This window comes from Microcaecilia unicolor, chromosome 1, assembly GCF_901765095.1.
Source record: "Microcaecilia unicolor chromosome 1, aMicUni1.1, whole genome shotgun sequence".
NCBI lineage: Eukaryota > Metazoa > Chordata > Amphibia > Gymnophiona > Siphonopidae > Microcaecilia > Microcaecilia unicolor.
In genome coordinates, this window is record NC_044031.1 from 693178772 (window position 1) to 693206475 (window position 27704).

The following is a 27704-nucleotide window of genomic DNA, read 5'->3' on the forward strand; positions in this document are numbered from 1 at the left end:
CAATATCTACCTCAAACCACTAGCCAAGCTAATTTGGTCAGTGGACATGCAATTCTACATCTATTCAGATGACATGCAACTACCCATACCCACTGAACCTGACTTACCCACAGCCCTGAATAAACTGACTACCTGTCTAACATCAATTCAAGAATGGGCTAAAAATAACAAACTTTGTCTGAACCCAAGTAAAATCAAGTTTCTCTAGGTCCCTAACACAAGTGGGGCACATACCTGACATCAAAATCTCTTTTGGGAAATATGAAGTTCCCCTCAAATCTCAAGTCAGGAACCTTAGAATACAGCTTGATTCAGCACTTACTCTGATCCCCAAATCCAAGCAACCTTCTAGAGCAGCTTCTATCACATGCGACAACTACACTGCCTGTCTCCTTACATTGAGAAGGCAAGCCTTATCTCAGTTGTGCATACCATGATAACATCAAGACTGGATTACTGTGATGCACTCTATACTAGTCTGACTACAAAGAGTCAGCACCAGCTCCAATTGATTCATAATGCTGCAGCAAGACTAATAAACGTTTGTAAGCAACATGACCACATCACACTATTTTTTGCAAAGGCTTCACTGGCTACCAGTATAATATAGGGCCAAATTAAAATTTCAATGTTTAACCGTCAAAGCCCTTAAAGGAAATGGCCCAGAGGTTAAGAAAGGCACTACCATTCTGGAACAGAACCCTTAAGCATCTTGCTTATTTCATCCCCGGGTCTCTGTTTCACCCTTCAACCCTGGCTATCCCTCCCCCACTGGAGCTTAGGGAAGGGATGAGACCTCATGCTCATTCTCATCTTTACAGATTAGTCTATTGCTCATGTTTGATTTATTCTTACTGTACACCACCTTGAGTGAGTTTCTTCAAAAAAGGAGGTAAATCCTAATAAATAATACAGATACCAATAAGTATGGTGAGGTAAAACATCTTGCCTGCTTTCTTTTCCCAGTATTGAGGACAAGGTTTACCACATACCACACCCTAGTTAGGCTATGTTTCTTCTCCTGCTTGTGTGACTCTTGCAGCTGTTGGTTTATGTGTGTCGCTGTGTAGCTACCCTTTTCCTCTGTGTTAGTGTTACCATATGCTATATATAACTTGAATACATTTGAAACTTTTAAGAGCCTGTAATCACGAGTTGATACTCCTTGTTTCTGTTTGTATTGCATTAATAATAAAATGCATTTTATATATTAAGCATAAAAATGAATGCAGTGAGATTTTATTCAACACAGAACTGTAATTAATCCTCTCATTCTATATATATATATATATATATATATATATATATATATATATAACAAAATTATATTATAGGTTTAAATCTTTAATTGGTTGTATTGTGCATATATATTAGTATTCAAGACAACCGTTTTTTTATCAAATCTAATACAAACTTTATTATGTCAAAAAACTTTTTTATAACAAGTCCAATAAAATGGATCATATGCACACTCAATCTTTCATTCATTCATATCAATTTAATACAATACAATAAATCTTTAAAACATCTTATATTATTACATATATTGGATCATCGTACATAAACTGGACCTTCTTTTATCATTATCTTGACGTGCTCTGTCTCATATTTTATCGATTGTACCATATTAGTCTTGAATAGTATAAATCTTGTCCATCAATACTGATTTTCCACCAGTTATCATAAGAATTATTTTTCTTTATACTGGGACACCAAGGCACTTCTCACTTTGTCAAAACTTGTTATAGGTCCAGTAGAAATGTCCATTAAATTTTCTTTAGCATGAAACTTTTCCAGACTGTAGAATGAAACATAGAACCCGACACAATTGTGTTTCGCCAGCTATGGCGTCTTCAAGGGTTGTTCATTCATCCTACAAATATAATGTGCATAATATTCAATCCTACCTACTTTTTACACACATTATTAAAACTTCAAAACTTTAAATTTATCAATCGCTCTTACCGGCTTCTGATAGTAGCTAGGAACACACCTCCGCTAGCAGCATGGAAAGCGAAAAAACACCCGCACATGCGTACCAGCAGTCAAGATTCCCAGTGGTTATATCAAATGTTTAGCCAATCAATTTCACGGTTAAGTCCACCAGGAATTACCGTATTCCACTGATGAATCAGGCGCTGCTCTTTTTTCAATAAACTAGAAGAGAGATTACCTCCTCTTTCTAATTTAACATGATTTAGGACAACAAACTTTAAATCTTTAAGCGAATGTTGAGCAGTCATCCAATGAGGCACAAGCGGAGCTTCCTTGCGCTCTGTTCTAATACAACTTAAGTGTTGAGCGATTCTGCATTTAATCTTCTGAGTAGTCGTACCTATGCACCACAGCTTACAAGGGCATACAATCCCATATATACAACCAGTCGAATTACAATCAGTGCGAGATCTTAACCTATATTTCTTCCCAGTATGGGAATAGTGACCTCCTGAACTTCCAAAGCATATTGGCAGTAAATACAATGATTACATTTAAAATGTCCTGTTTCTATTGCTTCATGATCAATTTTTTTATTATTTTTATTTAAATATTCTCCCAAATTCCTCCCACAAGTAAATGCAAACCTGGGGGTAAATTTAAATACTTCATGAATAGACAAAATTGTCCAATGGCGTTGAAGAATCTGAATTATCTTATGAGCCATCTTAGTATAAGGTAAAACACAGGTTAAAACCTGATCTGAACTTTGAACATTTTCACTTTTCTGCCATTCAGTATGAAAATTAAAGGCACGCTTTGCCGCTTTTTTTAATATCTTTCTAGGATAACATCTAGATTGAAATCTATCAATCATGTTTTCTGCTTGTTTGCAATAGTCATCTCTAGAACTACAAAGTCTTCGTGCTCTAAGCAATTGACTACTAAGTATACTATTTCTCAACGGGGTGGGATGGTGGCTACGGTAGTGAAGAATGGTGTTACGATCAGTATTTTTACGATATAATTTAGTATTGAATTTATTGCCTGACCAAGAAATATTGACGTCTAAAAAATTTATTTCCTGATGTCCAATATGATACTCAAACTCTATATGTTCACTCACAGAATTCAAATATTGCATGAAATTATACAGAGATTTGTTGTTGTCATCCCAAATTAACAAAATGTCATCGATGTATCTATACCATCGTATGACTCCATGAGAATATTCTGATGTATATACAAATTGTTTTTCAAAGTGATCCATATAAAGACATGCAATGGTAGGAACTACCGTAGCCCCCATCGCCACCCCCTTGATCTGATGGAAAAACTGCGACTGGAAAAAGAGTCTCTAACATAAGACTTAATATTATAGAGACACGGGCGTAGATGAAAGTCTAGGAACTGGGATAGAGGTTCAAACAGAGAATCAATACTGGAGACTATGGGACGTCCTGGAGGGTTCTGTAGATTTTTGTGAATTTTCGGGGTAAAGTATATGATCGGAATTTTGGGGTGTTCCTTAAACAAATACCGGAACTCTTGAATGGTGATGACCCCCTCATCAGAAGCTTGTTTTAGCATCTTATAAACCTGTTGTTGAAACTCCTGAGTAGGATCACCTACTATTTGCTGGTAAAAATTCTTGTCCATCAGCTGACGATATGCTTCGGCATTATATTTATGAACATCCTGAACTACTACCCCACCACCTTTATCCGCTCTTAGGATGATGATAGAATCATCATTCCTAAGATCGGTCAACGCCGCCCATTGTACACCTGTAAGATTACTATACTGTCTGCCTAAATCTTTTTCAACCTGCTGTAGGTCCCTAAGGACCCACTGCTGGTAAGTGGCTATCGCCGGGTCGATAGGACCCTGAGGTAACCAAGTTGAAGGAAGCCAATAATGCTCTAAAAAAAGATTTTTGACCATCTAAATGAGTTTTTACCTGCTCAGAATCCTGATCATCAAAATGTACCCGTAAACGTAGTTTACGGAAAAATCTGTGTAAATGTACTCGAATATCAAAGGTATCATGATATTGAGTCGGATCAAAAGAAAGAACTTGAAGAGGTGTATTCTGTGATAAAACCACTAACTGTTTAATTGGAACCGTGTCTACAGTACAACCCCCAGGGGAATCTTCAGCAAATCTTATTGGAAAAGCATGCAAGCAGTCACATATAGCACATCTTTCCCCTTTTGTTAGCTCCTCTTACTCCTCTAGAACAGTCACAAGGTTTGTGAAGGCAGTATCAGTTTCACATCCCCTTCTTGAGCACTTATTTATAAATCTTAATACTCAGTTTGACTGTCTTGAGTACGTGTGGATAAGATTAGGCTATTTTACATCATAAGTTGTTTTCCAAGACTGAATCCCAGTAGAGAATATCAACAATCAGTAATTACTTCCATGGTATATAGTTTGCAATGGGGAGGAACGTAACTATATGTATCAGCAGGCATTAGCATTGCAAGTGAACTTTGATAAGCAGGAAGGATTGGACCATGCGGATCTTTCTCTGCCGTCATTTATTATGCAATATTGAATTCCCATATACAAAAAAAGAAAACACAAATTCAAGGCATTTTATCGTTTGACAAAGACTTCTCAGAAATAAAAATATCTAATTGAGAAGGATCCAGTAAAATAGCAGGTATTTTGACCCATGACCAGACACTTACAGGGAATTATTTTTTTAAGAATGAAGCATGCGTGGCCATAACCCTTTTTTCTTAGCAAAGAATCATTTCAATATAGATCACTTTTGAACCTCAGACTGTAACATAGCACAGTTCACAGTCGTATCCTGTGACAGTTCTAGGAATTGAGAAAAATTATCTGGATACACTAGTTGATCCTCATCTGTACCCACTCTCATTCCTCTTGGCAAGTAAAAAGTAATTAGTACATGTGATGATTCCACTTGAGGGTTTTTTTTTTTTTTTTGTTACATTTGTACCCCGTGCTTTCTCACTCATGGCAGGCTCAATGCGGCTTACATATACAGGTACTTATTTGTACCAGGGGCAATGGAGGGTTAAGTGACTTGCCCAGAGTCACAAGGAGCTAGCTGCCTGTGCCTGAAGTGGGAATCGAACTCAGTTCCCCATGACCAGAGTCCACCACCCTAACCACTAGGCCACTCCTCCATTACTTTATTACCCCTCAAGTATTTCTTAATCCATTCCAAGAGAGTTAAATAATGAAAATGTTCCCACCATTCTGCAATGGAATTAGAGGTGCTGGTCAGGTAGGAGACGGAGGCTGATACTAGTGGCAGCTGGCAGCAACAATTTAGTGTAGTACCCCCCTCCCTCATTCTGATGCCTTTGTGTGACCCCAGTGCTGTTACACTGCTGCCCATGTGCTCTGAGCCCTTGGCGCCTGGTCTGATTTTTCAGTCACATGTCAATTTGGAGACTTGGATATTTTAAGCCCTGTGTTAAGATGAGGTTACTTTTAAACCAGTTCAGAAGTGTTGAACAACCTCCTGACACACTGCTTCCAAGATCTTTTCACCTTTATTGAGTTTCTGGGTACCTTTTTTATTCCGATTCTTCCTCCTCAAAGGTTTCTCTGGTGCAATTGCAAATTAGTTGAATCTGTATTTGTTTTATTTAAATCTGGAAAAAGCAGCATCTTCAGTACCTCAACATACCACCTTGCTTGATTCTTGATTGTGTTAATTTTTGTTTTAATCTGACATCCAAAACACTTTTGTCTAAAATGTATTTTTTTTCTTTCCCAATATTTTTAGTTAATGATTCTTTTATTTTGGCCTCAAATTTGCCTTTTCTAAGGCTCTTTATATCTTAACATGATACCCACATGAAGGTCCAATAAGGGTTAGTGCAGTAGTGCTATAATTCACATATATTAGTTTTGGTGAGAATGACAAGTAGGAGCATGTAAAAGTTTCATATTTTACTACCATTAACATACTGAAAAGCTAAACAAAAAATGATTCGCTCCTTTTCTCTTGCGACACCTTATGCCTGGAATAGACTTCCTGGACCTATACGTCTAGCTGCATCTCTACATGTTTTTAAATCTATGCTGAAAACCCACCTTTTCACTGCTGCTTTTAGCTCCTAGCCACAATTGCCTTCCTCTTGTCCCTTCCTCCTTTCTCACCCATTACTTCTACTACTACTACTATTTAGCATTTCTATAGCGCTACAAGGCGTACGCAGCGCTGCACAAACATAGAAGAAAGGCAGTCCCTGCTCAGAGAGCTTACAATCTAATAGACAAAAAAATAAAGTAATCAAATCAATTAATGTGTACAGGAAGGAGGAGAGGAGGGTAGGTGGAGGTGAGTGGTTACAAGTCAAAAGCAATGTTAAAGAGGTGGGCTTTCAGTCTAGATTTAAAGGTGGCCAAGGATGGGACAAGACGTAGGGGCTCAGGAAGTTTATTCTAGGCGTAGGGTGCAGCGAGACAGAAGGCGCGAAGTCTGGAGTTGGCAGTAGTGGAGAAGGGAACAGATAAGGAGGATTTATCCATGGAGCGGAGTGCACGGGAAGGGGTGTAGGGAAGGACGAGTGTGGAGAGATACTGGGGAGCAGCAGAGTGAGTACATTTATAGGTTAGTAGAAGAAGTTTGAACAGGATACGAAAACGGATAGGGAGCCAGTGAAGTGACTTGAGGAGAAGGGTAGTATGAGTAAAGCGACCCTGGTGGAAGATGAGACGGGCAGCAGAGTTTTGAACCGATTGGAGAGGGGAGAGGTGACTAAGTGGGAGGCCAGCAAGAAGCAGATTGCAGTAGTCAAAACGAGAGGCGACAAGGGTGTGGATGAGGGTTTTGGTAGAGAGCTCGGAAAGAAAGGAGCGGATTTTACGGATGTTGTAAAGAAAGAAACGACAGGTCTTGGCGATCTGCTGGATATGATCAGAGAAGGAGAGAGAAGAGTCAAAGATGACCCTCACCCGTAACTGTTTTGTCTGTATTATTTAGATTGTAAGCTCTTTTGAGCAGGGACTGTATCTTTGTATCAGGTGTTCAGCACTGCGTGCGTCTGGTAGCACTAAACAAATGCTAATAATAATAATTGTTTTAACCTTGATTGAATTGCCTGCAAATTATTTCTGGATGTGTTGCCTTAAACTCCTTTCCCACCAATTTTTGCATCTCTTTGGCTAGTAAGCGCAGTTTGTCATATTTTCCAGGTCATATCGATGCCTTTACTTCACAGCTTTTTATGTTAGAAGAGGTATCAGCTGAAGGGCTAAAAGAGAAGTTTGGAAATTTTAAGTAAGTAAACTTTCCATATTATGTATGTATTTATAACTTTATAATATACATAACTGTATTACCCACCTACTCACCAAGGTTCAAGTTAAGAAGCAAAAACAATCATATACAGGCCTATATCACACTACATCAAAAAATAACCCCAGAAGAAAATTGCATGCCTATTGGTCCTAACTAGAAAATGCTTTAGTAAGCAGATACATTGTCAAATGTTTCTGAAATTCCCGAAATCTGTCCATGCAGATAATTTCATATGTCAATGCATTCCATGACACGGGCATAGAGGGAAAAAGCCCTAGTCCTTGCAGCTTGATTTCTTCCCATCACCATTGACAGCACAGCAGTTTGTAAACACAGTCAAACTTGAACAATCGTATGCGTATGGTTATAGCATAGTGCCCAAATACTCAGAGAAAGAAGTATGCACATTCTCAAAAACCAAGAATTACACGTATACAGTCTTCTATATTCTGTTGGTAGCCATGGAAACTGTTTCCAGGCTCAGCCCTTGACTTCCTGAACAACACTGTGACTTCTGCATTCTACATGAACTGTAAAAGCTTTAGTGAGGATGCAGGAAGCCCTTTGTAGATGATATTACAGTAGTTCAAGCAGGGACTGACAATAGCCTGGAATGTTGTCTAAAGTCAGTCTCTGACAACAATAGTCCCAAACGCTAAACTACCCTCATTTTATAAAAGGCTAAATTGACATCCTTATGTTTCAATCATTTTTATTAAGTGAACATAATCAGCTGTAACATTTCACATTACATAAGCAAGTTCCATAACAGCAATTGGCATATCTTCACATTTTGTATTTTTATTGATATTAGTATTTCCCCCCCTAAACTACTCCCCCTCCCCTCCCTGTTCCCTACCCCCCCTTCCCTCCCCAAAGCCCCCCCCCCCTTTTTCCCTTATATATCCAATAACAAGCAGAGGTTACAGGAGCAGCAGCAGCAGCAGCAACGGGGATTATAGGTTCAATATCTGGCTCCGGACCATTGGGGTCAAGGTTTCCCAAAAGGGTGCCCATCTGCATTCAAATTGTTGTCTTCTTATCCGTGGCTGGTTCCGCATTGCCAGATGTTCTGTACGTAAAAGTATAAGCATTTGAGTTCGCCAATATTGCAGTGATGGTGGTTTGTTCCCCAGCCACTCCTGCAGGATTGCTTTTTTCGCTACTACTGTAACTCTTGACATCCTTATTAATTAAAGTGGTGTGCTGAAGAAAGTCTTTCCTTAGCGTCAACAGCAGATGAATCCAGATGCTTGTGGGTTGTGTCCATCTACCAGCAGATGGAGAGAGAGAGCACTGAACTGAAGTGCCTTATAGGATGGAATGCTCCTTGGTTAGTCAGTGTTCTCTATCTCCAGCAGGCGGATGAAAGGATTTCTCGAGCATCTGCAGGCAGCTCCTGTTCTGGGTTTCCTAGTTTTGGAGTAGCTTGGGGTATCCTGGCTGAGCGGTGCCGGCTTTAGGGGGGTACACCTGCAGGGGCATAATTGAAAGAGAAGGACGCCCATCTTTCGACACAAATCAGGAAATGGGCATCCTCTCAGGGTCGCCCAAATCGACATAATCGAAAGCCGATTTTGGGCGTCCTCAACTGCTTTTTGTCGCGGGGATGACCAAAGTTCACGGGGGCGTGTCAGCAGCATAGCGAAGGCGGGACGGGAGCGTGGTTAAGAGATGGGCGTCCTCGGCCGATAATGGAAAAAAGAAGGGTGTCCCTGACAAGCATTTGGCTGACTTTACTTGGTCCCTTTTTTTTCACGACCAAGCCTTGAAAAGGTGCCCGAACTGACCAGATGGCCACCGGAGGGAATCGGGGATGACCTTCCCTTACTCCCTCAGTGGTCACCAACCCCCTCCCACCCAAAAAAAATGAATTAAAATACATTTTTTGCCAGCCTGTATGCCAGCCTCAAATGTCATACCCAGCTCCATCACAGTTCCCTGGAGCAGTTTTAGTGGGTGCAGTGCACTTCAGGCAGGTGGACCCAGGCCCATCCCCCCTACCTGTTACACTTGTGGTGGTAAATGTGAGCCCTTCAAAACCCACCCGAAACCCACTGTACCCACATGTAGGTGCCCCCCTTCATCCCTAAGGGCTATGGTAGTGGTGTACAGTTGTGGGGGGGGGGGGGGCTCAGCACCGAAGGTAAGGGAGCTATGCACCTGGGAGCAATTTGTGAAGTCCACTGCAGTGCCTCCTAGGGTGCCCGGTTGGTGTCCTGGCATGTGAGGGGGACCAGTGCACTACGAATTCTGGCTCCTCCCACGACGAAATGCCTTGGATTTGGTCGTTTTTGAGATGGGCGTCCTCGGTTTCCATTATCGGCGAAAACCAAGGTCGCCCATCTCCAAAGTCGACCATCTCTAAGGTCGACCTAAATGTTGAGATTTGGGCGTCCCCGACCGTATTATCAAAACGAAAGTTGGGCACCCATCTTGTTTTGATAATACGGGATGCCTCGCCCCATTCGCGGGGACGTCCTCAGAGATGGGCGTCCTTAAGAGATGATCGTCCCCGTTCGATTATGCCCCTCCTGGTCACCCAGGTCCCTCACCCACCCTTCCCCTCCCAAGCCCTTCCTCCTTTCTCCTTCCTCCTAACCAAAAAAGATAAAATAAAAAACTTTTGCTTCACGGGATAGTGCACTTCCCCAGTTCTTGTGGGCTATGCTTGGAGGGGATGTAAGTCCTTCTTTGAACACCATGGTGAGCAGCAGAGCGGATCACTCATTTCCAGAGTTCAGTTCTGAGTGAGTGTAGCTTTAATTTCTATAGCAATCTCGGTCCTCACGGTTTGGCTTTCATTTTTAAAAATGTGCCGTCGCACTGCACTTGCTGCTGGCTGCGGAGAGCAACGTTGGGCTTTGCCTGGGGTGGTGTGATGTCTGGCCTTGTCAGAAGTGGTGGGCTTATTCTGAAGAACAGTTAGCACCATGTTCCTCAAGCAGCTGTGTCTCTGGAGGCCATGTTTAACCAGTGTGGCTTGGTTCCCGCTACTCCTATGGTGGTTCATCCTAGCTCTACTGTGTCTTGTGGGGTCCCCTCAATTTTCGAGGTCTGTTTTCACCCCTCCTAAGGTCTCTGCACTTGGGGTGTCCCTGTCCCAGCAGATTTGTGTAGTAGTTACATTATATTCTAGCCGGTCTGCACCAGAACATCATACAGTGTAGCTTTTTAGAGGTAACCAGGTATAGGGTAGTTCTAGAGTCCTTGCTTCCAGAACTAGGGGACTTCAGGTATCAGATCTTGCCAGAGACCATGCTTTCAGATTGGGTTCCGTTTTTTCTATCCGTCTTTGTTTCAGGTGGCACAGTCCATGCGGGTCTCCCTTTGCATTTTTTTCCTACCACTTGACAAGTTTCCTCCACTTTGTGTCACTCCTTGGGCTTATGTCAGTGAAACACCTCAGTCTCCAAAGAGTAGACAGTGCTTTGCTATTACTCTATTCTGCTCTTCTCCTATTCCTTTGCTGTTGTTTTATGGGCATCTCATGCAGACTTAGGTTCTGCTTTACAGCAGTGTAGGCTTCCTGACCATGCTTCTGTGTTTACACACAGTAACCCCACTTCCCAGCTATGGTTGGGGTCTGGAGTCTGTTTCCTTTCCCCTGTGATTCAGGCAAGGGACTCCCTTCCTGGGGTTGGCCTTTTTTGGAGTGGGATGGCCGTGATTTTCAGGCTATCAGCACTTTGCTTGGCAGGGATAGAGTCTGGTTCTCCTATTCTGTGTCGCTTCGCTGATTTGTGACTTTCTACCTCGGGTGTTGGAACACTTCAGCCACAATGGCTTCTCTTCTTCAGTTGTTTGATTACTCTTCAGCTTCAATAGATGACAGTTGTTTCCTACCCTGATTTTGGAGTAGCAGAGAGTGATTTCCGGTTGCAGCTTGAGCCAGCCATTCCTTCCTTTGCTATTCACAGGAATTCTCACCCTTTCCTGGGGTGCTTGGTTTTTCTCCATGACCCGGGGGCTGAGAATGGGTTTGGCTGGATACAGTGAGTTCTCTCCAACGTTTTTCCGAAGGTCTGATTCTATTTCAGACCTCTTTGAAGGTGGCTTGTCCCCACTTTGTCTCCATCTCTCTTAGGTGGCTTTTCCACACTTCGTCTCCATGTCTCTTAGTCCCTTACAACCTTTCTTCTGGTGGACTCGGCTCGGCCTTCCTCTGGTGTTCGTAGGTCTCTCTCTCCAGCCAGTTCTCTGCAGTTCATGTGTGGCTGGGCAGGCCTTTCATGGGACTCACAATTCTGGATTCCTTCCAGAGGTCTGACTGTCAGCCTTCTTAGGTCTTGCCAGTGGGCAGCCGGGAACGACATAGTTAATGGATTGCTTGTAGGGCTGTATTTGAGAGACAGCGAGGCAAATGTCTTTGGTAGTCACAGCTCATCCTTTACTGTGGTTATACTGCTAGGTGGCTGATGCAGCTTCCAGCACAGCTGGTTGAGCTCCCTTTTGAGAGCAGACTGTTGTGAGCTGGGCCCTTAGAGGCATTGTTAGTGGCTTTGGGTAACTCTAGCCTCCACATTTCCCGGACAACAGATTTAAAAAAAAAAAAGATTCTGTCGAGTCCAGCTCACACTCGTCACCGGGTGCCTAGGTCTCTCTCTCTCCCAGGTGATCTAGTTTTCTCGAGAATACAGGTGTCCTTGTAAGTAGGTTTTCCGTATCTGGCACCTGGTCTGGCCTTGTTCCTTTGGTTCATCCTTGGGTGGTGACAGTGTATGGGTACTGTCTTTCTTCTTGGCGTAGTTTTAGCCTTTCTTCTCCTTCGACCGTGGTTCTTGCCACTTGCCTGTTGGGTGCTATGCACTCTTTGGAGGTGCTACTTGGTTCTGTCCATCTGTTCTTTTGCTCCTGTTTTTCTCGGGGCCTCGGTACGGTGCTTCGTTCTCCTAGGGCCACACTTTATCAGCCAACGGAGGCTGCCGCATCCTCTTATGTTTTGGCAGCTAGTCCTCTTTTGCTCAGATTCTGGGCGCATTCTCCACAGGCTACTGCATCTTCCTGAGTGGAAGCCCATCTGGAGTGGAAGCCCATCTGTTCTGCCTGGAGCACTTAGAGCGGTGGCGACATGATTTCCTTGCCTTCTTTCCTTTTCGGTGTTGGGCTAGAGCCACTTGGTCGGATGCCTCTGTGGCAGTTTTGACACTGCAGCAGGAGTTCCAGTTACCATCTTTCTGAAGGACTGATTTGCTACGTCCCACAAATATCTGGATTCATCTGCTGATGACACTAAGGATGCTTTTTCACATATGGAGGGCAATTCTATAACTTAGGCACTAGTGTTTAGGTGCCTATAATGCACAAAATGTTTAAAATAATGACATATGTGCACATTCATGAGTAAATGCCAAAATTCTGCACAAACGCTATTCTGCAAATAACCCTCTTTATTTATATAGTGTATATTTGCAAGGAGGGTGGGACTCAAACTTATGCACATAACTTATAGAATACTCTGTTACACGTGTATCTGTGCTAACAAACCAGTTTTATGGCTGGCATAAGTGCTTGCACCTGTTAGGCATATATATACCTGGTTATGCTAGAATTCTATAAAGGTAGGTAGACGCCTGCATTCCTTTATAGAATAGGCACCTAAGTGGTGCTCGTTTATAGAATTATCCTGATACTCTTGTAGTAATTCAGGCTTCTTTTTGTATTATTTATATTAACTCTTTTACTTGGTTAGCTCAGTGGCAGCACTGCTTTGCAATAGACAAGTTTGTGTCCTGAACCTGACTTTTGTTTGACAAACTGGCAGGGATTGGAAGTGGAAATGTCATTTATCCTACAGCAGCGAAATCAGTTGGCTTAATTCAGGGTATATGCATATGGGATTTTGGAGTAAAATGGTCTCTGCCCCTTTAATGGAAACTGTTGTTGCTATGGAGGATTTGTAGAAAGTGAGGTCTTCATCCTTGATGACTTCAAGTGAAGGTCCATTGCACCTCAGCCTCAGATCATTTCCTAGTGAGTAGGACTGAGACAGGTTCTGATTGGGCGGGAGCACAGTTGTGGAGAAATGAGTCAGGCACCCTCAAGAACTCCACTTCCTATTTATACAATCCTAGGTAGAAACTTGCACAGAGAGGTAACTAGTACCTAAAGATGATTTGAATTGATACTGTATGTAGGCTTACTGTATACAAACAAAAAAGGAAGAACAAGTTCCTACGGAATAGTAGGTAAGGAGTATAGAGCAGGGATGTCCAAAAAAAAAAAAAAAGGAACAAGGACACCTTACTCCGAGTAGAAATCCTCTACCTGATATTCAGCACTATTTTAACCAGCCTGGAATGACAGTTCTTTATCTCTTGCTTAACTATACAACAAACTTGGCTTGAGTTTAGCTAACCACCAAATTATCCCAACTGACCCTGTACCACGCATCTTGTTCTCTAAACTATATGATAAGCCGTATTGTGGAAACTCTTTAGCATTATATCTGTTAGTTGAATGTTCTAATGCATACTTATTAGGTGTAAAGATTCAACAATCTTCCAAAATCATGTGTGAATTCTGTCTTATATCTTATATCTTATTCAAAACTAATTCTCCCAAAACCTCAGTGATGTTAATCACTGCAACTTCAACTGCAGTGATATAGTTAACATCAAAATCTTCATTGGTTCTTACACATTAAACATTCTATATATTTTATATTTTTTTGAAAACTTTTTTTCACTTATCTCATCTTATTTTATTGTTTTGTCGGACCCAGGGGAAAGTTGTCCGACATGCACGTTTCGCCCACACCTGGGCTATCTCAAGGACCTTCCCCTGCAAGCACACAAGACCATATGTTAATTCCACAGACTTCGATTCAAAATCGCCATCAGGAAGGGAAAACTGTAAAAAGAAATCTTTTAAACTTTAGAGAAAAAATATCATCTAAACTCACCCGGTCTTTTCATTAGCGTCAGCTCAGCAAAAGAAATTTAGTAGCCAAGATGGCGCCAACGTTTTTTCATTGAACTTCAGAGAGCAATACCATATTTTCTCTTTGCAAACAGTGGCACCGAAAGGTTTAAATTTAGAGATTGAATGGACTACTCTAATCTAGTTTAAGCTGTTCCACCTTACCACCGGCAGCATTTTTAGGAGATCCCTTGCTGCTGGTGGAACGCCCTGGGGGCGGGGTTTGATGAGTCATCAATCGGCTGTTATTTAATGTGAATGAAAAAACGCTGGCGCCATCTTGGCTACTAAATTTCTTTTGCTGAGCTGACGCTAATGAAAAGACCGGGTGAGTTTAGATGATATTTTTTCTCTAAAGTTTAAAAGATTTCTTTTTAAAGTTTTCCCTTCCTGATGGCGATTTTGAATCGAAGTCTGGGGAATTAACATATGGTCTTGTGTGCTTGCAGGGGAAGGTCCTTGAGACAGCCCAGGTGTGGGCGAAACGTGCATGTCGGACAACTTTCCCCTGGGTCCGACAAAACAATAAAATAAGATGAGATAAGTGAAAAAAAGTTTTCAAAAAAATATAAAATATATAGAATGTTTAATGTGTAAGAACCAATGAAGATTTTGATGTTAACTATATCACTGCAGTTGAAGTTGCAGTGATTAACATCACTGAGGTTTTGGGAGAATTAGTTTTGAATAAGATATAAGACAGAATTCACACATGATTTTGGAAGATTGTTGAATCTTTATATGTAAAATTCTTTTACTGGATCTCAGAAATATAGATTATATGGTGATTGAAGATCTAGCTTTAGATTATTAAATTTGCCTTATCTACTTATTAGGTGTATCATTAGTATTCTCTGAGAACAGCAGGCTTATCTATTCTCACAAGTGGGTGACGCTGACCTTCGTCACCTCATCCGGGACTTACAGTAAGTATAAGTAGAGCCTTGTGGAATGCCTGCCACGAGAACACAGTCTCCTCAGTTCTTTTTTTCTACTGCGGTGAGGAGAGGGCCTTTTTTTACTGTCTCCTCACATCGATTGGCCCAAAAGAGCTTTTTTTTTCTTGCCTTTCGGCAATTTTCTTTTCATCCAAATTTGTGTTCCCATTTCTTTGTTCCATTATATTTTTAGTTTATTTTGCCTGGTTTTAAGATTTGGCCGTTTTTTAAGCTTTGACTTCAGCCGGGAATTTTCCCTTCATTTTTTGCAATGGCCCTTGTTCAGGCACCATCACTTCGTTTAATTTAGTCGAGGAAGTTTTTCCTTCCATGTCCACAAAAGTTCCCAGTGGCTTTAAGCGCTGTACCCAGTGAAATCGAACAATCTGTGGAAAGGACAGCTATTCTTTGTTTCTTGGGCCCGAGCATAGCCCCACTAAATGTGTTCTCTGTCTTCGCATGAAGAAGAGGACCCAGATTTCCAGAAAGGGTCAATGAGAGAGCCAAGTCCAGTTCCTTGATGTCAAGTGTCACTTGGGAGTGTTAGTAAGCATGGCTGCTGCTAGACCCTTTAGAAACTGGGAGCAGTGAAGCATCGAGTGGGTCTCCACCTGCCTCAAGGCCGTCTGCTGTGCAGGGCACCCGGGACTGTCCATTGTCGGACCCGATCCCGAGGCAACATGTGGATTTGACAACATCCTCGTCAGCACTGAGGAGCCTCTGTGACACGCTTCGGGCGAAGTCCAAGCAACATCATTGGTCGCTCTCGACACATGGTGCTGGGAGCTTCACCCAACGCATAATTAAACTCTGGAATTCGTTGCCGGAGAACGTGGTGAAGGCGGTTAGCTTGGCAGAGTTTAAAAGGGGGTTGGACGGTTCCTAAAGGACAAGTCCATAGACCGCTACTAAATGGAGTTGGGAAAAATCCACAATTTCAGGAATAACTTGTATGAAATGTTTGTACGTTTGGGTAGCTTGCCAGCTTTACCTGGATTGGCCGCTGTCGGGGACAGGATGCTGGACTCAATGGACCTTTGGTCTTTTCCTAGTATGGCATTACTTATGTACTTATGACTGCTCCCGCATCAAACCCAGCGGTTCTACAACCTGCACCCGAGCCAGCACCCCAGCATTTCCCTGTCGGCCCTTAATGAGCACATCCGGACCTTGCTCCCTGAGCTCCTGGATGGCCTAAGGCAATGATGTGCATCAGTATTGGGGGTGCTTGCACCTACCCTGCCTACATTTGCGGCCCCGCTTGGCCCTCAGCCTGTGGTGAGGCCTCCAACACCAATCCTGCATGTGGCTCTGGTGCTGATTGCCACCCAAGCCAGCACTCTCTCGACATCGGTGGAGGAAGCTTCACCAGAGTTGAGGCGGGAATTGATTTCTTTTTTTCTTTTTTTTTAATTTGAAAAGTAGTTTTATTTAGTCACATTGTTCCTAAATACATACACATAATCAGCTAACCGCTGTGCCACAAATAATAATAAAGAGAACTGCAATACAACCAATTGAAAACATAATGACTTTTCTCCCCCCCCCCCCCCCTCCCTTCATGGCTGAATACTCTGTACTGTGGTTGCAGTAGTCCATAAACGTTCCAAGTGTGCCCACTCTTCCGCTGCAGGGTCAAATCTACCCCTCCGTCTGTCCGTCAGCTGCTCAAGCCCCATTATAGTTCGGAGCCTCGTTTTCCACTCTAGAACCGTAGGGCCCACTCTCTGCTTCCAATGGGCTGCTATTTCCAGTTTCGCAGCTGATAAGCTTAGTCTTTTTAGCCGCTTCTGCCATTTCTTGCCCCTTTTATTTCCCCACCCCAGTAAGCACCACTTAGGTTCTGCAGGAAATTGTGTGTCCAAAATAGAGGTCAGGTACAAAGTTATTTCTTCCCAAAAGGAACGTACTGGAGGGCAAGACCACCACACATGTATAAAACTCCCGATGTCATTATCACTTCGCCAGCACCTGTCTGAAGCACCAGCATACATTCGTTTTAGCCTATCTGGCGTATAGTACCATCTGCTTAAAACTTTGAAGGCATTTTCCTTTATCAATACACACACAGATGCCTTTTTTACCTCCATGCATATCCTTTCCCATTCCTTCACATTCAGTTCACAATGCAAATCGCCCTCCCAAGCCTTCATATAAGGTAATTTAGTCAGTGTGCTACCTCTCATATAATTATATAACCTTGAAATGCCTCTCCTCCCCTCCTCCAGTGTAACCCAGATGTTTTCTAGGGGTTCCCGTTCCCTCGGGTCTGCACGCAACCACCCCTGTTTGCTCATATAATGTTTGACTTGCAAATATGCATAGTTATCAGACTCCCGCAGGTCAAACTTCCTTCTTAATGTCTCAAATGACCTTAGTGTACCATCTGACATTAAGTCTCGGAATCTCCGCAGGCCTTTTCTATACCATTCATGAAACGTACCCCCCGCTTCTCCAGCTGGGAACTCGACCTCATGAATAATGTGAGCCAGTGTTGAGGTTTTAACTCCTTTTTTAAATTTGCGTTTCAGCACATCCCATGTATGTAACAGGTGCCCTATAAATGGGTTGTCCGTTCCCCCCCGGGAGGCGCACATCTTTCCCGATCCCCACAGTCCCCGTTCTAAATTACACCTAGGCTCCAATTGTTGCTCTAACCTCACTATTGGTGCCCCGTCCCCCTTGCTCCATTCCGCCACTTGTTTTAATTGTGCTGCTTGATAGTACCATGTAATGTTGGGCATCCCCCTCCCCCCTTCCTCCACTCCGCTCCACATAATTCGCTTAGATAGCCTCGCCCTTTTCTCTCCCCAAGCAAAATTTGACATATCAGATTGTAATCTGTTCAGGGTACCCGAGGGAATTTCCAATGGCAGCGTCTGGAAGAGGAATAGCAACCTAGGAAGTAGGTTCATCTTAATAACTGCTATTCTGCCCCACCATGAAAGCAGCCCATTTTTCCATCTACTTAAATCTGCTCTAAGGGGGGAATTGATTTCTTGACGCCGTTCTCAAGGATATGGCTCCTCCACATCGAGGCAGATTCGGTCTCGACACTCCCATAAGGAGGTGTTGTCTGACACCGAAGAGGAGTGTTCATGGGATTCAGAGGAGGGTCCAAGGTACATTTCCTCTGAATCCTATGGAATTCCCTCTGAACCCTCACCTTCATCTGAAAGGCTCTCTGGAGGAGACTTTCTCCTTTCATTCCCATCTTTTGTTAAGGAAATGGCTGATGCTATTCCCTTTCCTTTGGAAGTGGAGGACAAGCCCAGGACCAAAATGCTCGAGGTCCTGGACTACATGTCTCCGCTTAGGGAGGCTGTGACTGTCCCTCTCCACCAGGTACTCCAGGAAGTCCTCATTAGGAACTGGGAGTTTCTTCTGTTGGTCTCGGTCATGTCCAAGAAGATCGATATCCAGTTTCGGATCCACAGCGCACCTGGTTTTGATAAGCCTCAGTTGCCCCTCAATTCTGTGTTGGTGGAATCCACTCTCAAAAGAGCCAGGAGTTCCAGGGACTATGCCTTGGCGCCCGCAGGTAGAAAAGCTAGAACCCTGGATTCTTTTTGGGAGTGAAAGTAAATGGGAGAAGGTAGAGAAGTGCTGGAGAGTGTCCAGCGGCTGCAGACATGCTACTCATCACTTTTGCAGCAGCTGTATTGGTGGCGGCCCAAGAAGAGGTGAGCCAGACTCGAGAAGTTGAGGCGCGTACCGCTGAGCCAGTCAGAAAGTAAACCCGGCGCAGTCTCAAGAGGAGGAGAGGTGAGAGACAGTCCATGGGTGCTCCAGTCCGCAGCTGCTGCTATCGTAGGAGCACGTGAGGTGAATATCGCAAGAGCACCTCATTAACAACCTGCTTCACAACAGTGAGTGCTACTAGTCCGCCAGCAACAGAGCAATGACTCGCCCACAACCACTGGTCGGACACCAAGAGAAACATTTGTGGTGCCAATGAAGTGGCAGCTGGATTTGCATCTCTTAGCGCTCAGCTCTTCCTTTTTCCCTAAGCCTGTAAGTACCAGATCACTTCTGTAAACTAGCTCATGAAAAAGAAATGCAGTTCGCTTGGCTGGGAGCTGGGGCTTCACAACTTGCAGCAAAATTGTCAGAGCTGCAAGACAGTTGAACGATTGGCTGATGCAGCAAGGGGAGGGGGGGGGTTGGGAGGAGGGAGAAGAAAGAAAGGAGATGCTGGATTGGTGGGCGTGGGCGCCATTTTAGTTTGCCGGGAGGAGGGTGCTGACTTATAGTTGGCAGTGGAGCGCCAGAGACCTTAGCACTGGCCCTGCTCACATCCCAATACTTCCAGCCCACTGGAAGTATCTTCGGTTTTGGCTGGGAACACATGACTTTCAGTACCGCGTGTTTCCTTTTGACCTTGTGTCAGCTCCCCAGGGTCATCACCAAATGTCTGGTGGTAGTTGCAGCATCGCTACACAGACTTGGAGTCCATGTGTTCCCGTATCTCGACGATTGGCTGATGAAGATCACCTCTTCAGATGGAGTTCAGGAGTCCATGCGAAGGACTATTCGGGTGCTCGAGCTACTAGGGTTCGTTTTAAACTATCCCAATTCTTCACCCTGCCCAGTGATTGGAATGCATAGGAGTCCTGCTTGATACACAGAAGGTTCAAATCTACCTTCTGGAACAAGAGCAGACACTTGTCACACTTGCTTCCAAGATTCAAGCCTCTCAGCAAGTCACAGCTCGGCAGATGTTGAGATTGTTGGACCACATGGCTTCCACAGTGTACATTACACCCATGACACGTCTTCACATGAGATCAGCTCAATGGATCCTGGCTTCTCAGTGATATCAAGCCACGGGGAGCCTGGATGATGTCATTAAAGTGTCTCCAGAGCTTATATGCTCTCTTCAGGGTAGACAATTTGATCCAGTTTGACTGTGGGACTTCGATTCCAAATTCTGCAGCCACAAAAAGTGCTGACATATGCATCTCTCCTGGAATGGGGGGCTCATGTAGATGGGCTTCACACCCAAGGTGTTTGGTCCCCCCAGGAACGAATCTTCAGATCAATCTCCTGGAGCTCCGGAAGATCTGGAACGCTCTAAATACTTTCAGAGATCGGCTGTATCATCAAATTGTACTCATTCAAACAGACAATCAGGTTGCAATGTATTACACCAACAAGCGGAGGGCACCAGATCACGTCCTTTGTGTCAGGAGGCCGTCCGGATGTGGCACTGGGCTGGCCAACATGGCATGTTCCTTCGAGCCACTTATCTTGCTGATAGACTGAGCAGGATGATGTAACTACACGAGTGGTCTCTCAATATGGGCATATTCTGCAAGATCTTCCGAGCATGGGGCACCCCCTCGTTGGGTCTTTTTGCCACACATATCAACCACAAGGTCCCTCAGTTCTGTTCCAGGCTTCAGGCCCATGACAGATTAGCATTGGATGCCTTTCTCAATTGGAAGACAGGTCTTCTGTATGTGTATCCTCCCATACCTCTAGTAGGGAAAACTTTGTTGACCGCAGAACCATGATTCTGATCGTGCTATACTGACCATGGCAGATTTGTTTCCCTCTTCTTCTGGAGTTATCCTCTGAAGAGCCGTGGAGATTGGCGTGTTTTCAGACCCTCATCATGCAAAACGAGGGGTCACTTCTACATCCCAACCTCCAGTCTCTGGCTCTCACAGCTTGGATATCGAGAACCTAGAATTCGCTTCCTTGGGTCTTTCGGAGGGTGTCTCCCAGGTCTTGCTGGCTTCCAGGAAAGACTCCACTAAGAGGTGTTATTCTCCGAGGACAAGCAGGCTGCTTGTTCTCACTGATGGGTGACGTCCTCGGCAGCCCCCTCCATCGGAAAGTTTACTAGCAAAGGCCTTTGCTAGTCCTCGCGCGCCCATGCGCACCGCGCATGCGCGGCCGTCTTCCCGCCCGAAACCGGCTCGAGCCGGCCAGTCTTCTTTCGTCCGAGCTCGGTACGGTCGTGTTACGCCGTTCGTGCCCCAGAGAGTCGACCTCGCGCGTCCTTTTCGACGTGTTTTTTCCTTGTTTTTCGTTGAAAAAGTTCGGGAAGCGCTCCGGAAGTGTTCCGGAAGACCCTTTCGGGTTTTCTGCCCTTCCCGTAATTTTCACAGCTTTTGCCCCGTAAGTTTTCTTTCGTTGTCGGGGTAGGCCTAGTTTGGCCTCGGTCGAGATTTTTCTCCCTTTAAATTTTGGTGCTTCAATTTTCGCCATTTCGGCCTTTGATTTCGCCGGCGTGATTTTTCCGCCCATGACATCGAAGCCTTCCAGCGGCTTCAAGAAGTGCACCCAGTGCGCCTGGGTAATCTCGCTCACTGATAGGCACTCTGCGTGTCTTCAGTGTCTAGGGGCCCAGCACCGCCCTCAGAACTGCAGTCTGTGTTCCCTGTTACAAAGGCGGACTCAGGTAGCGAGATTAGCCCAGTGGAACGTTTTGTTCTCGGGCTCTTCGTCGGCATCGGCACCGGAGGCATCGAGTGCATCGACGTCGTCAGCGTCCGGACCATCTTCCTTGGCTGCCGCTCCATCGACTGCATCGAGGCATAGGACCTCTGCATCGGCGCCGAGGCATCGGGCGACTGCATCGACGTCGGTGGTACCGAGACTTCGTCTGCTGATGTCGTCGGACGGAGGTGCATCGTCAGGAGTGCAGGTGAGGGCTGTCCATTCCCCTGCTGGTGGTGGTGAGCCTTCGGGTGGGTCTCCTCCTACCCTGAGGGCTCCTGCGGTACAGCCCCCCCGGGATCGACCCTCTTCGGTCTCGGCCCCGAGGAAGCGACGGATGGATTCTACGTCCTCCTCGTCGGTGCCGGGGAGCTCCGGTGACATGCTTCGGAAGAAGTCGAAGAAGCATCGACACCGGTCTCCTCCCCGTGTCGGCACCGAGAGCTCTGGGTCGCCGAGGGAGTCGGCACCCAGCAGGCATCGGCACCGAGAGGACCGCTCACCCTCTGTTCAGGAGGTGTCGATGCGCTCCACTCTGGACAGCCCGGAACAGCCTCCTCGCCCGGAACAGGTTCTGACGTCGACGCCTGCATCGACCTCTCAGCTTTTTTCTGCAGCCACTCTGAACGAGAGCCTCCGGGCCGTTCTCCCAGAGATTCTGTGAGAGCTGTTGCGCCCTACCCCTCCGGTACCGGCGGTGCTTGCGCCTCCGGTACCGTCGAGCGTGGCGCCGGCTGGTCCATCGCCCAGGTTGAGGTCCCCGACGTCGGTACCGCGTGCAGTGCCGACCGCGGCCACCTCCCAGGAAGGCTCCCCGACTACGTCGGCGGAGGGAGCTTCGCCGATACGGGCGAGGGAGTCTACCTCTCGACGCCCCCATCGTGGACGTGGCTCCACGGAGTCGAGCCGGGCGAGGTTGCAGACACAGGTCCGTGAACTTGTGTCTGACACCGAGGGTGAGGCCTCGTGGGAGGACGAAGAAGACCCCAGATATTTCTCTGACGAGGAGTCTGGGGGTCTTCCTTCTGATCCCACTCCCTCTCCTGAAAGGCAGCTTTCTCCTCCTGAGAGTCTGTCTTTCGCTTCCTTTGTCCGGGAGATGTCTACGGCCATCGCCTTCCCGGTGGTTGTGGAGGACGAGCCCAGGGCTGAAATGTTTGAGCTCCTGGACTATCCTTCTCCACCTAAGGAAGCGTCCACTGTTCCCTTGCACCATGTCCTGAAAAAGACATTGCTTGCGAACTGGACCAAGCCATTAAGTAATCCCCACATTCCCAAGAAGATCGAGTCCCAGTACCGGATCCATGGGGACCCAGAGCTGATGCGCACTCAGTTGCCTCATGACTCTGGAGTTGTGGATTTGGCCCTAAAGAAGGCTAAGAGTTCTAGGGAGCATGCTTCGGCGCCCCCGGGCAAAGACCCTAGAACCTTAGACTCCTTTGGGAGGAAGGCCTACCATTCTTCTATGCTCGTGGCCAAGATCCAGTCCTACCAGCTCTACACGAGCATACACATGCGGAACAATGTGCGGCAGTTGGCGGGCTTGGTTGATGCTCTTCCCCCTGAGCAAGCCAAGCCTTTTCAGGAGGTGGTCAGGCAGCTGAAGGCGTGCAGAAAATTCCTGGCCAGAGGAGTTTATGACACTTTTGATGTTGCGTCCAGGGCCGCTGCTCAAGGTGTGGTGATGCGCAGGCTCTCATGGCTGCGTGCCGCCGACCTGGAGAATAGAATCCAGCAGCGGATTGCGGACTCGCCTTGCCGTGCGGACAACATTTTTGGGGAAAAAGTCGAGCAGGTGGTAGAGTCTCTCCACCAGCGGGACACCGCATTCGACAAGTTCTCCCGCCGGCAGCCTTCAGCATCTACCTCTACAGGTAGAAGATTTTTCGGGGGAAGGAAGACTGGTCCCTATGCTTCTGGTAAGCGTAGGTACAATCCTCCTTCCCGACAGCCTGCGGCCCAGGCTAAGCCCCAGCGCGCGCGCTCTCAGCAGCGTGCGCCTCAGCAAGGCCCCGCGGCTCCCCAGCAAAAGCAAGGGGCGAGCTTTTGACTGGCTCCAGCAGGGCATAGCCGACATCCAAGTGTCAGTGCCGGGCGACCTGCCGGTCGGGGGGAGGTTGATAGCTTTTCACCAAAGGTGGCCTCTCATAACCTCCGATCAGTGGGTTCTGCAAATAGTCCGGCAAGGATACACCCTCAATTTGGCCTCAAAACCTCCAAATTGTCCCCCGGGAGCTCAGTCTTACAGCTTCCAGCACAAGCAGGTACTTGCAGAGGAACTCTCCGCCCTTCTCAGCGCCAATGCGGTCGAGCCTGTTCCATCCGGGCTGGGATTCTATTCCAGGTACTTCCTTGTGGAAAAGAAAACAGGGGGGATGCGTCCCATCCTAGACCTAAGGGCCCTGAACAAATATCTCGTAAAAGAAAAGTTCAGGATGCTTTCCCTGGGCACCCTCCTCCCCATGATTCAGCAAAACGATTGGCTATGCTCTCTGGACTTGAAGGATGCCTACACTCACATCCCGATACTGCCAGCTCACAGACAGTATCTGCGATTTCAGCTGGGCACACGCCACTTCCAGTACTGTGTGCTACCCTTTGGGCTCGCCTCTGCGCCCAGGGTGTTCACAAAGTGCTTGGCTGTAGTAGCAGCGGCACTTCGCAGGCTGGGGGTGCACGTGTTCCCATATCTTGACGATTGGCTGGTGAAGAACACATCCGAGGCAGGAGCCCTGCAGTCCATGCAGATGACTATTCGCCTCCTGGAGCTACTGGGGTTTGTGATAAATTATCCAAAGTCCCATCTTCTCCCAGTGCAGAGACTCGAATTCATAGGAGCTCTGCTGGATTCTCAGACGGCTCGCGCCTATCTCCCAGAGACGAGAGCCACCAACTTGTTGTCCCTCGTCTCGCGGGTGCGAGCGTCCCAGCAGATCACAGCTCGGCAGATGTTGAGATTGCTGGGCCACATGGCCTCCACAGTTCATGTGACGCCCATGGCCCGTCTTCACATGAGATCTGCTCAATGGACCCTAGCCTCCCAGTGGTATCAGGCCGCTGGGGGTCTAGAGGACGTGATCCACCTGTCCACGAGTTTTCTCAAATCCCTATATTGGTGGACGATTTGCTCCAATTTGACTCTGGGACGTCCCTTCCAAATTCCTCAGCCACAAAAGGTGCTGACCACGGATGCGTCCCTCCTGGGATGGGGAGCTCATGTCGATGGGCTTCACACCCAAGGAAGCTGGTCCCTCCAGGAACGCAATCTGCAGATCAATCTCCTGGAGTTACGAGCGATCTGGAACGCTCTGAAGGCTTTCAGAGATCGGCTGTCCCACCAAATTATCCAAATTCAGACAGACAACCAGGTTGCCATGTACTATGTCAACAAGCAGGGGGGCACCGGATCTCGCCCCCTGTGTCAGGAAGCCGTCAGCATGTGGCTCTGGGCTCGCCGTCACGGCATGGGGCTCCAAGCCACATATCTGGCAGGCGTAAACAACAGTCTGGCCGACAGGTTGAGCAGGATTATGCAACCTCACGAGTGGTCGCTCAATTCCCGTGTGGTACGACAGATCTTCCAGGTGTGGGGCACCCCCTTGGTAGATCTCTTCGCATCTCGAGTGAACCACAAAGTCCCTCAGTTCTGTTCCAGGCTTCAGGCCCACGGCAGACTGGCATCGGATGCCTTCCTCCTGGATTGGGGGGAGGGCCTGCTGTATGCTTATCCTCCCATACCTCTGGTGGGGAAGACTTTGTTGAAACTCAAGCAAGACCGAGGCACCATGATTCTGATTGCTCCTTTTTGGCCGCGTCAGATCTGGTTCCCTCTTCTTCTGGAGTTGTCCTCCGAAGAACCGTGGAGATTGGAGTGTTTTCCGACCCTCATCACACAGGACGAAGGGGCACTTCTGCATCCCAGCCTCCAGTCTCTGGCTCTTACGGCCTGGATGTTGAGGGCGTAGACTTTGCCTCTTTGGGTCTGTCCGAGGGTGTCTCCCGCATCTTGCTTGCTTCCAGGAAAGATTCCACTAAGAGAAGTTACTTCTTCCATTGGAGGAGGTTTGCCGTCTGGTGTGACAGCAAGGCCCTAGATCCTCGCTCTTGTCCTACACAGACCCTGCTTGAATACCTTCTGCACTTGTCTGAGTCTGGTCTCAAGACCAACTCTGTAAGGGTTCACCTTAGTGCAATCAGTGCTTACCATTACCATGTGGAAGGTAAGCCGATCTCAGGACAGCCTTTAGTTGTTCGCTTCATGAGAGGCTTGCTTTTGTCAAAGCCCCCTGTCAAGCCTCCTACAGTGTCATGGGATCTCAATGTCGTTCTCACCCAGCTGATGAAACCTCCTTTTGAGCCACTGAACTCCTGCCATCTGAAGTACTTGACCTGGAAGGTCATTTTCTTGGTGGCAGTTACTTCAGCTCGTAGAGTCAGTGAGCTTCAGGCCCTGGTAGCCCAGGCCCCTTACACCAAATTTCATCATAACAGAGTAGTCCTCCGCACTCACCCTAAGTTCTTGCCAAAGGTTGTGTCGGAGTTCCATCTGAACCAGTCAATTGTCTTGCCAACATTCTTTCCCCGTCCTCATTCCTGCCCTGCTGAACGTCAGCTGCACACATTGGACTGCAAGAGAGCATTGGCCTTCTACCTGGAGCGGACACAGCCCCACAGACAGTCCGCCCAATTGTTTGTTTCTTTTGATCCCAATAGAAGGGGAGTGGCTGTAGGGAAACGCACCATATCCAATTGGCTAGCAGATTGCATTTCCTTCACTTACGCCCAGGCGGGGCTGGCTCTTGAGGGTCATGTCACGGCTCATAATGTTAGAGCCATGGCTGCGTCGGTAGCCCACTTGAAGTCAGCCTCCATTGAAGAAATTTGCAAAGCTGCGACGTGGTCATCTGTCCACACATTCACATCTCATTACTGCCTGCAGCAGGATACCCGACGCGACAGTCGGTTCGGGCAGTCAGTTCTTCAGAACCTGTTTGGGCTTTAGGATCCAACTCCACCCCCCGAGGGCCTTGTTTGTTCTGTTCCAGGCTACACTCTCAGTTAGTTGGTAAATTTTTTAGGTCAATCTCAGTTATGTCCTCGCCGTTGCGAGGCCCAATTGACCATGGTTGTTGTTTTGAGTGAGCCTGGGGGCTAGGGATACCCCATCAGTGAGAACAAGCAGCCTGCTTGTCCTCGGAGAAAGCGAATGCTACATACCTGTAGAAGGTATTCTCCGAGGACAGCAGGCTGATTGTTCTCACAAACCCGCCCGCCTCCCCTTTGGAGTTGAGTCTTCCCTTGAAGTGTATTGTCTTGCTACATACTGGACTGGCCGGCTCGAGCCGGTTTCGGGCGGGAAGACGGCCGCGCATGCGCGGTGCGCATGGGCGCGCGAGGACTAGCAAAGGCCTTTGCTAGTAAACTTTCTGATGGAGGGGGCTGCCGAGGACGTCACCCATCAGTGAGAACAATCAGCCTGCTGTCCTCGGAGAATACCTTCTACAGGTATGTAGCATTCGCTTTCTTTCAAATTGAGGAGATTTGCCGTCTGGTGTGAGAGCAAGTCCCTAGATCCCCTTGCCTGCCCTACACAAACCCTGCTTGAATACTTTCTACACCTATCAGAGTCTGGTCTCAAGACCAACTCCGTAAGGGTTCACCTTAGTGCAATTAGTGCTTATCATCAGCATGTAGAAGGTAAGCCTGTCTCTGAACAGCCTCTAGTTGTTTGCTTCATGAGAGGTTTGCTTTTGTCAAAGCCCCCTGACAAACATCCACCCGTGTCATGGGATCTCGTTCTCACCCAGCTGATGAAAGCTCCTTTTGAGCCCCCGAATTCCTGCCATCTAAAGTACTTGACCTGGAAGGTCGTTTTCTTGGTGGCTATTACTTCAGCTCATAGAGTCAGTGAGTTTCAGGCCTTAGTGGTGGATGCACCTTATACTAAGTTGCATCACAACAGAGTAGTCCTTTGCACTTACCCTAAGTTTCTGCTGAAGGTGGTGTCAGAATTCCATCAGAACCAGTTGACTGTCTTGCCAACATTCTTTCCCCGGCCTCATGCCCATCCTGGAGAAAGCAACTTGCACACCTTGGATTGCAAGAGAGCATTGGCCTACTACATGGTGTGAACCAGCCCCAATAGACAGTCCGCCCAACTTTTTGTTTC

At 46.6% G+C, this 27704-nt stretch overlaps 1 protein-coding gene across 2 annotated transcripts in view; it reads left to right on the forward strand.

The window, feature by feature from the left end:
• ICE2 (interactor of little elongation complex ELL subunit 2) overlaps positions 1–27704 on the forward strand; it is a 161685-nt gene that overhangs the window by 112501 nt on the left and 21480 nt on the right. For both annotated transcript variants that reach the window (XM_030188449.1, XM_030188450.1), the window contains one exon: positions 7124–7208. In XM_030188449.1, the coding sequence (XP_030044309.1) occupies positions 7124–7208 (85 nt within the window). The remainder of the gene's footprint in view (positions 1–7123; positions 7209–27704) is intronic.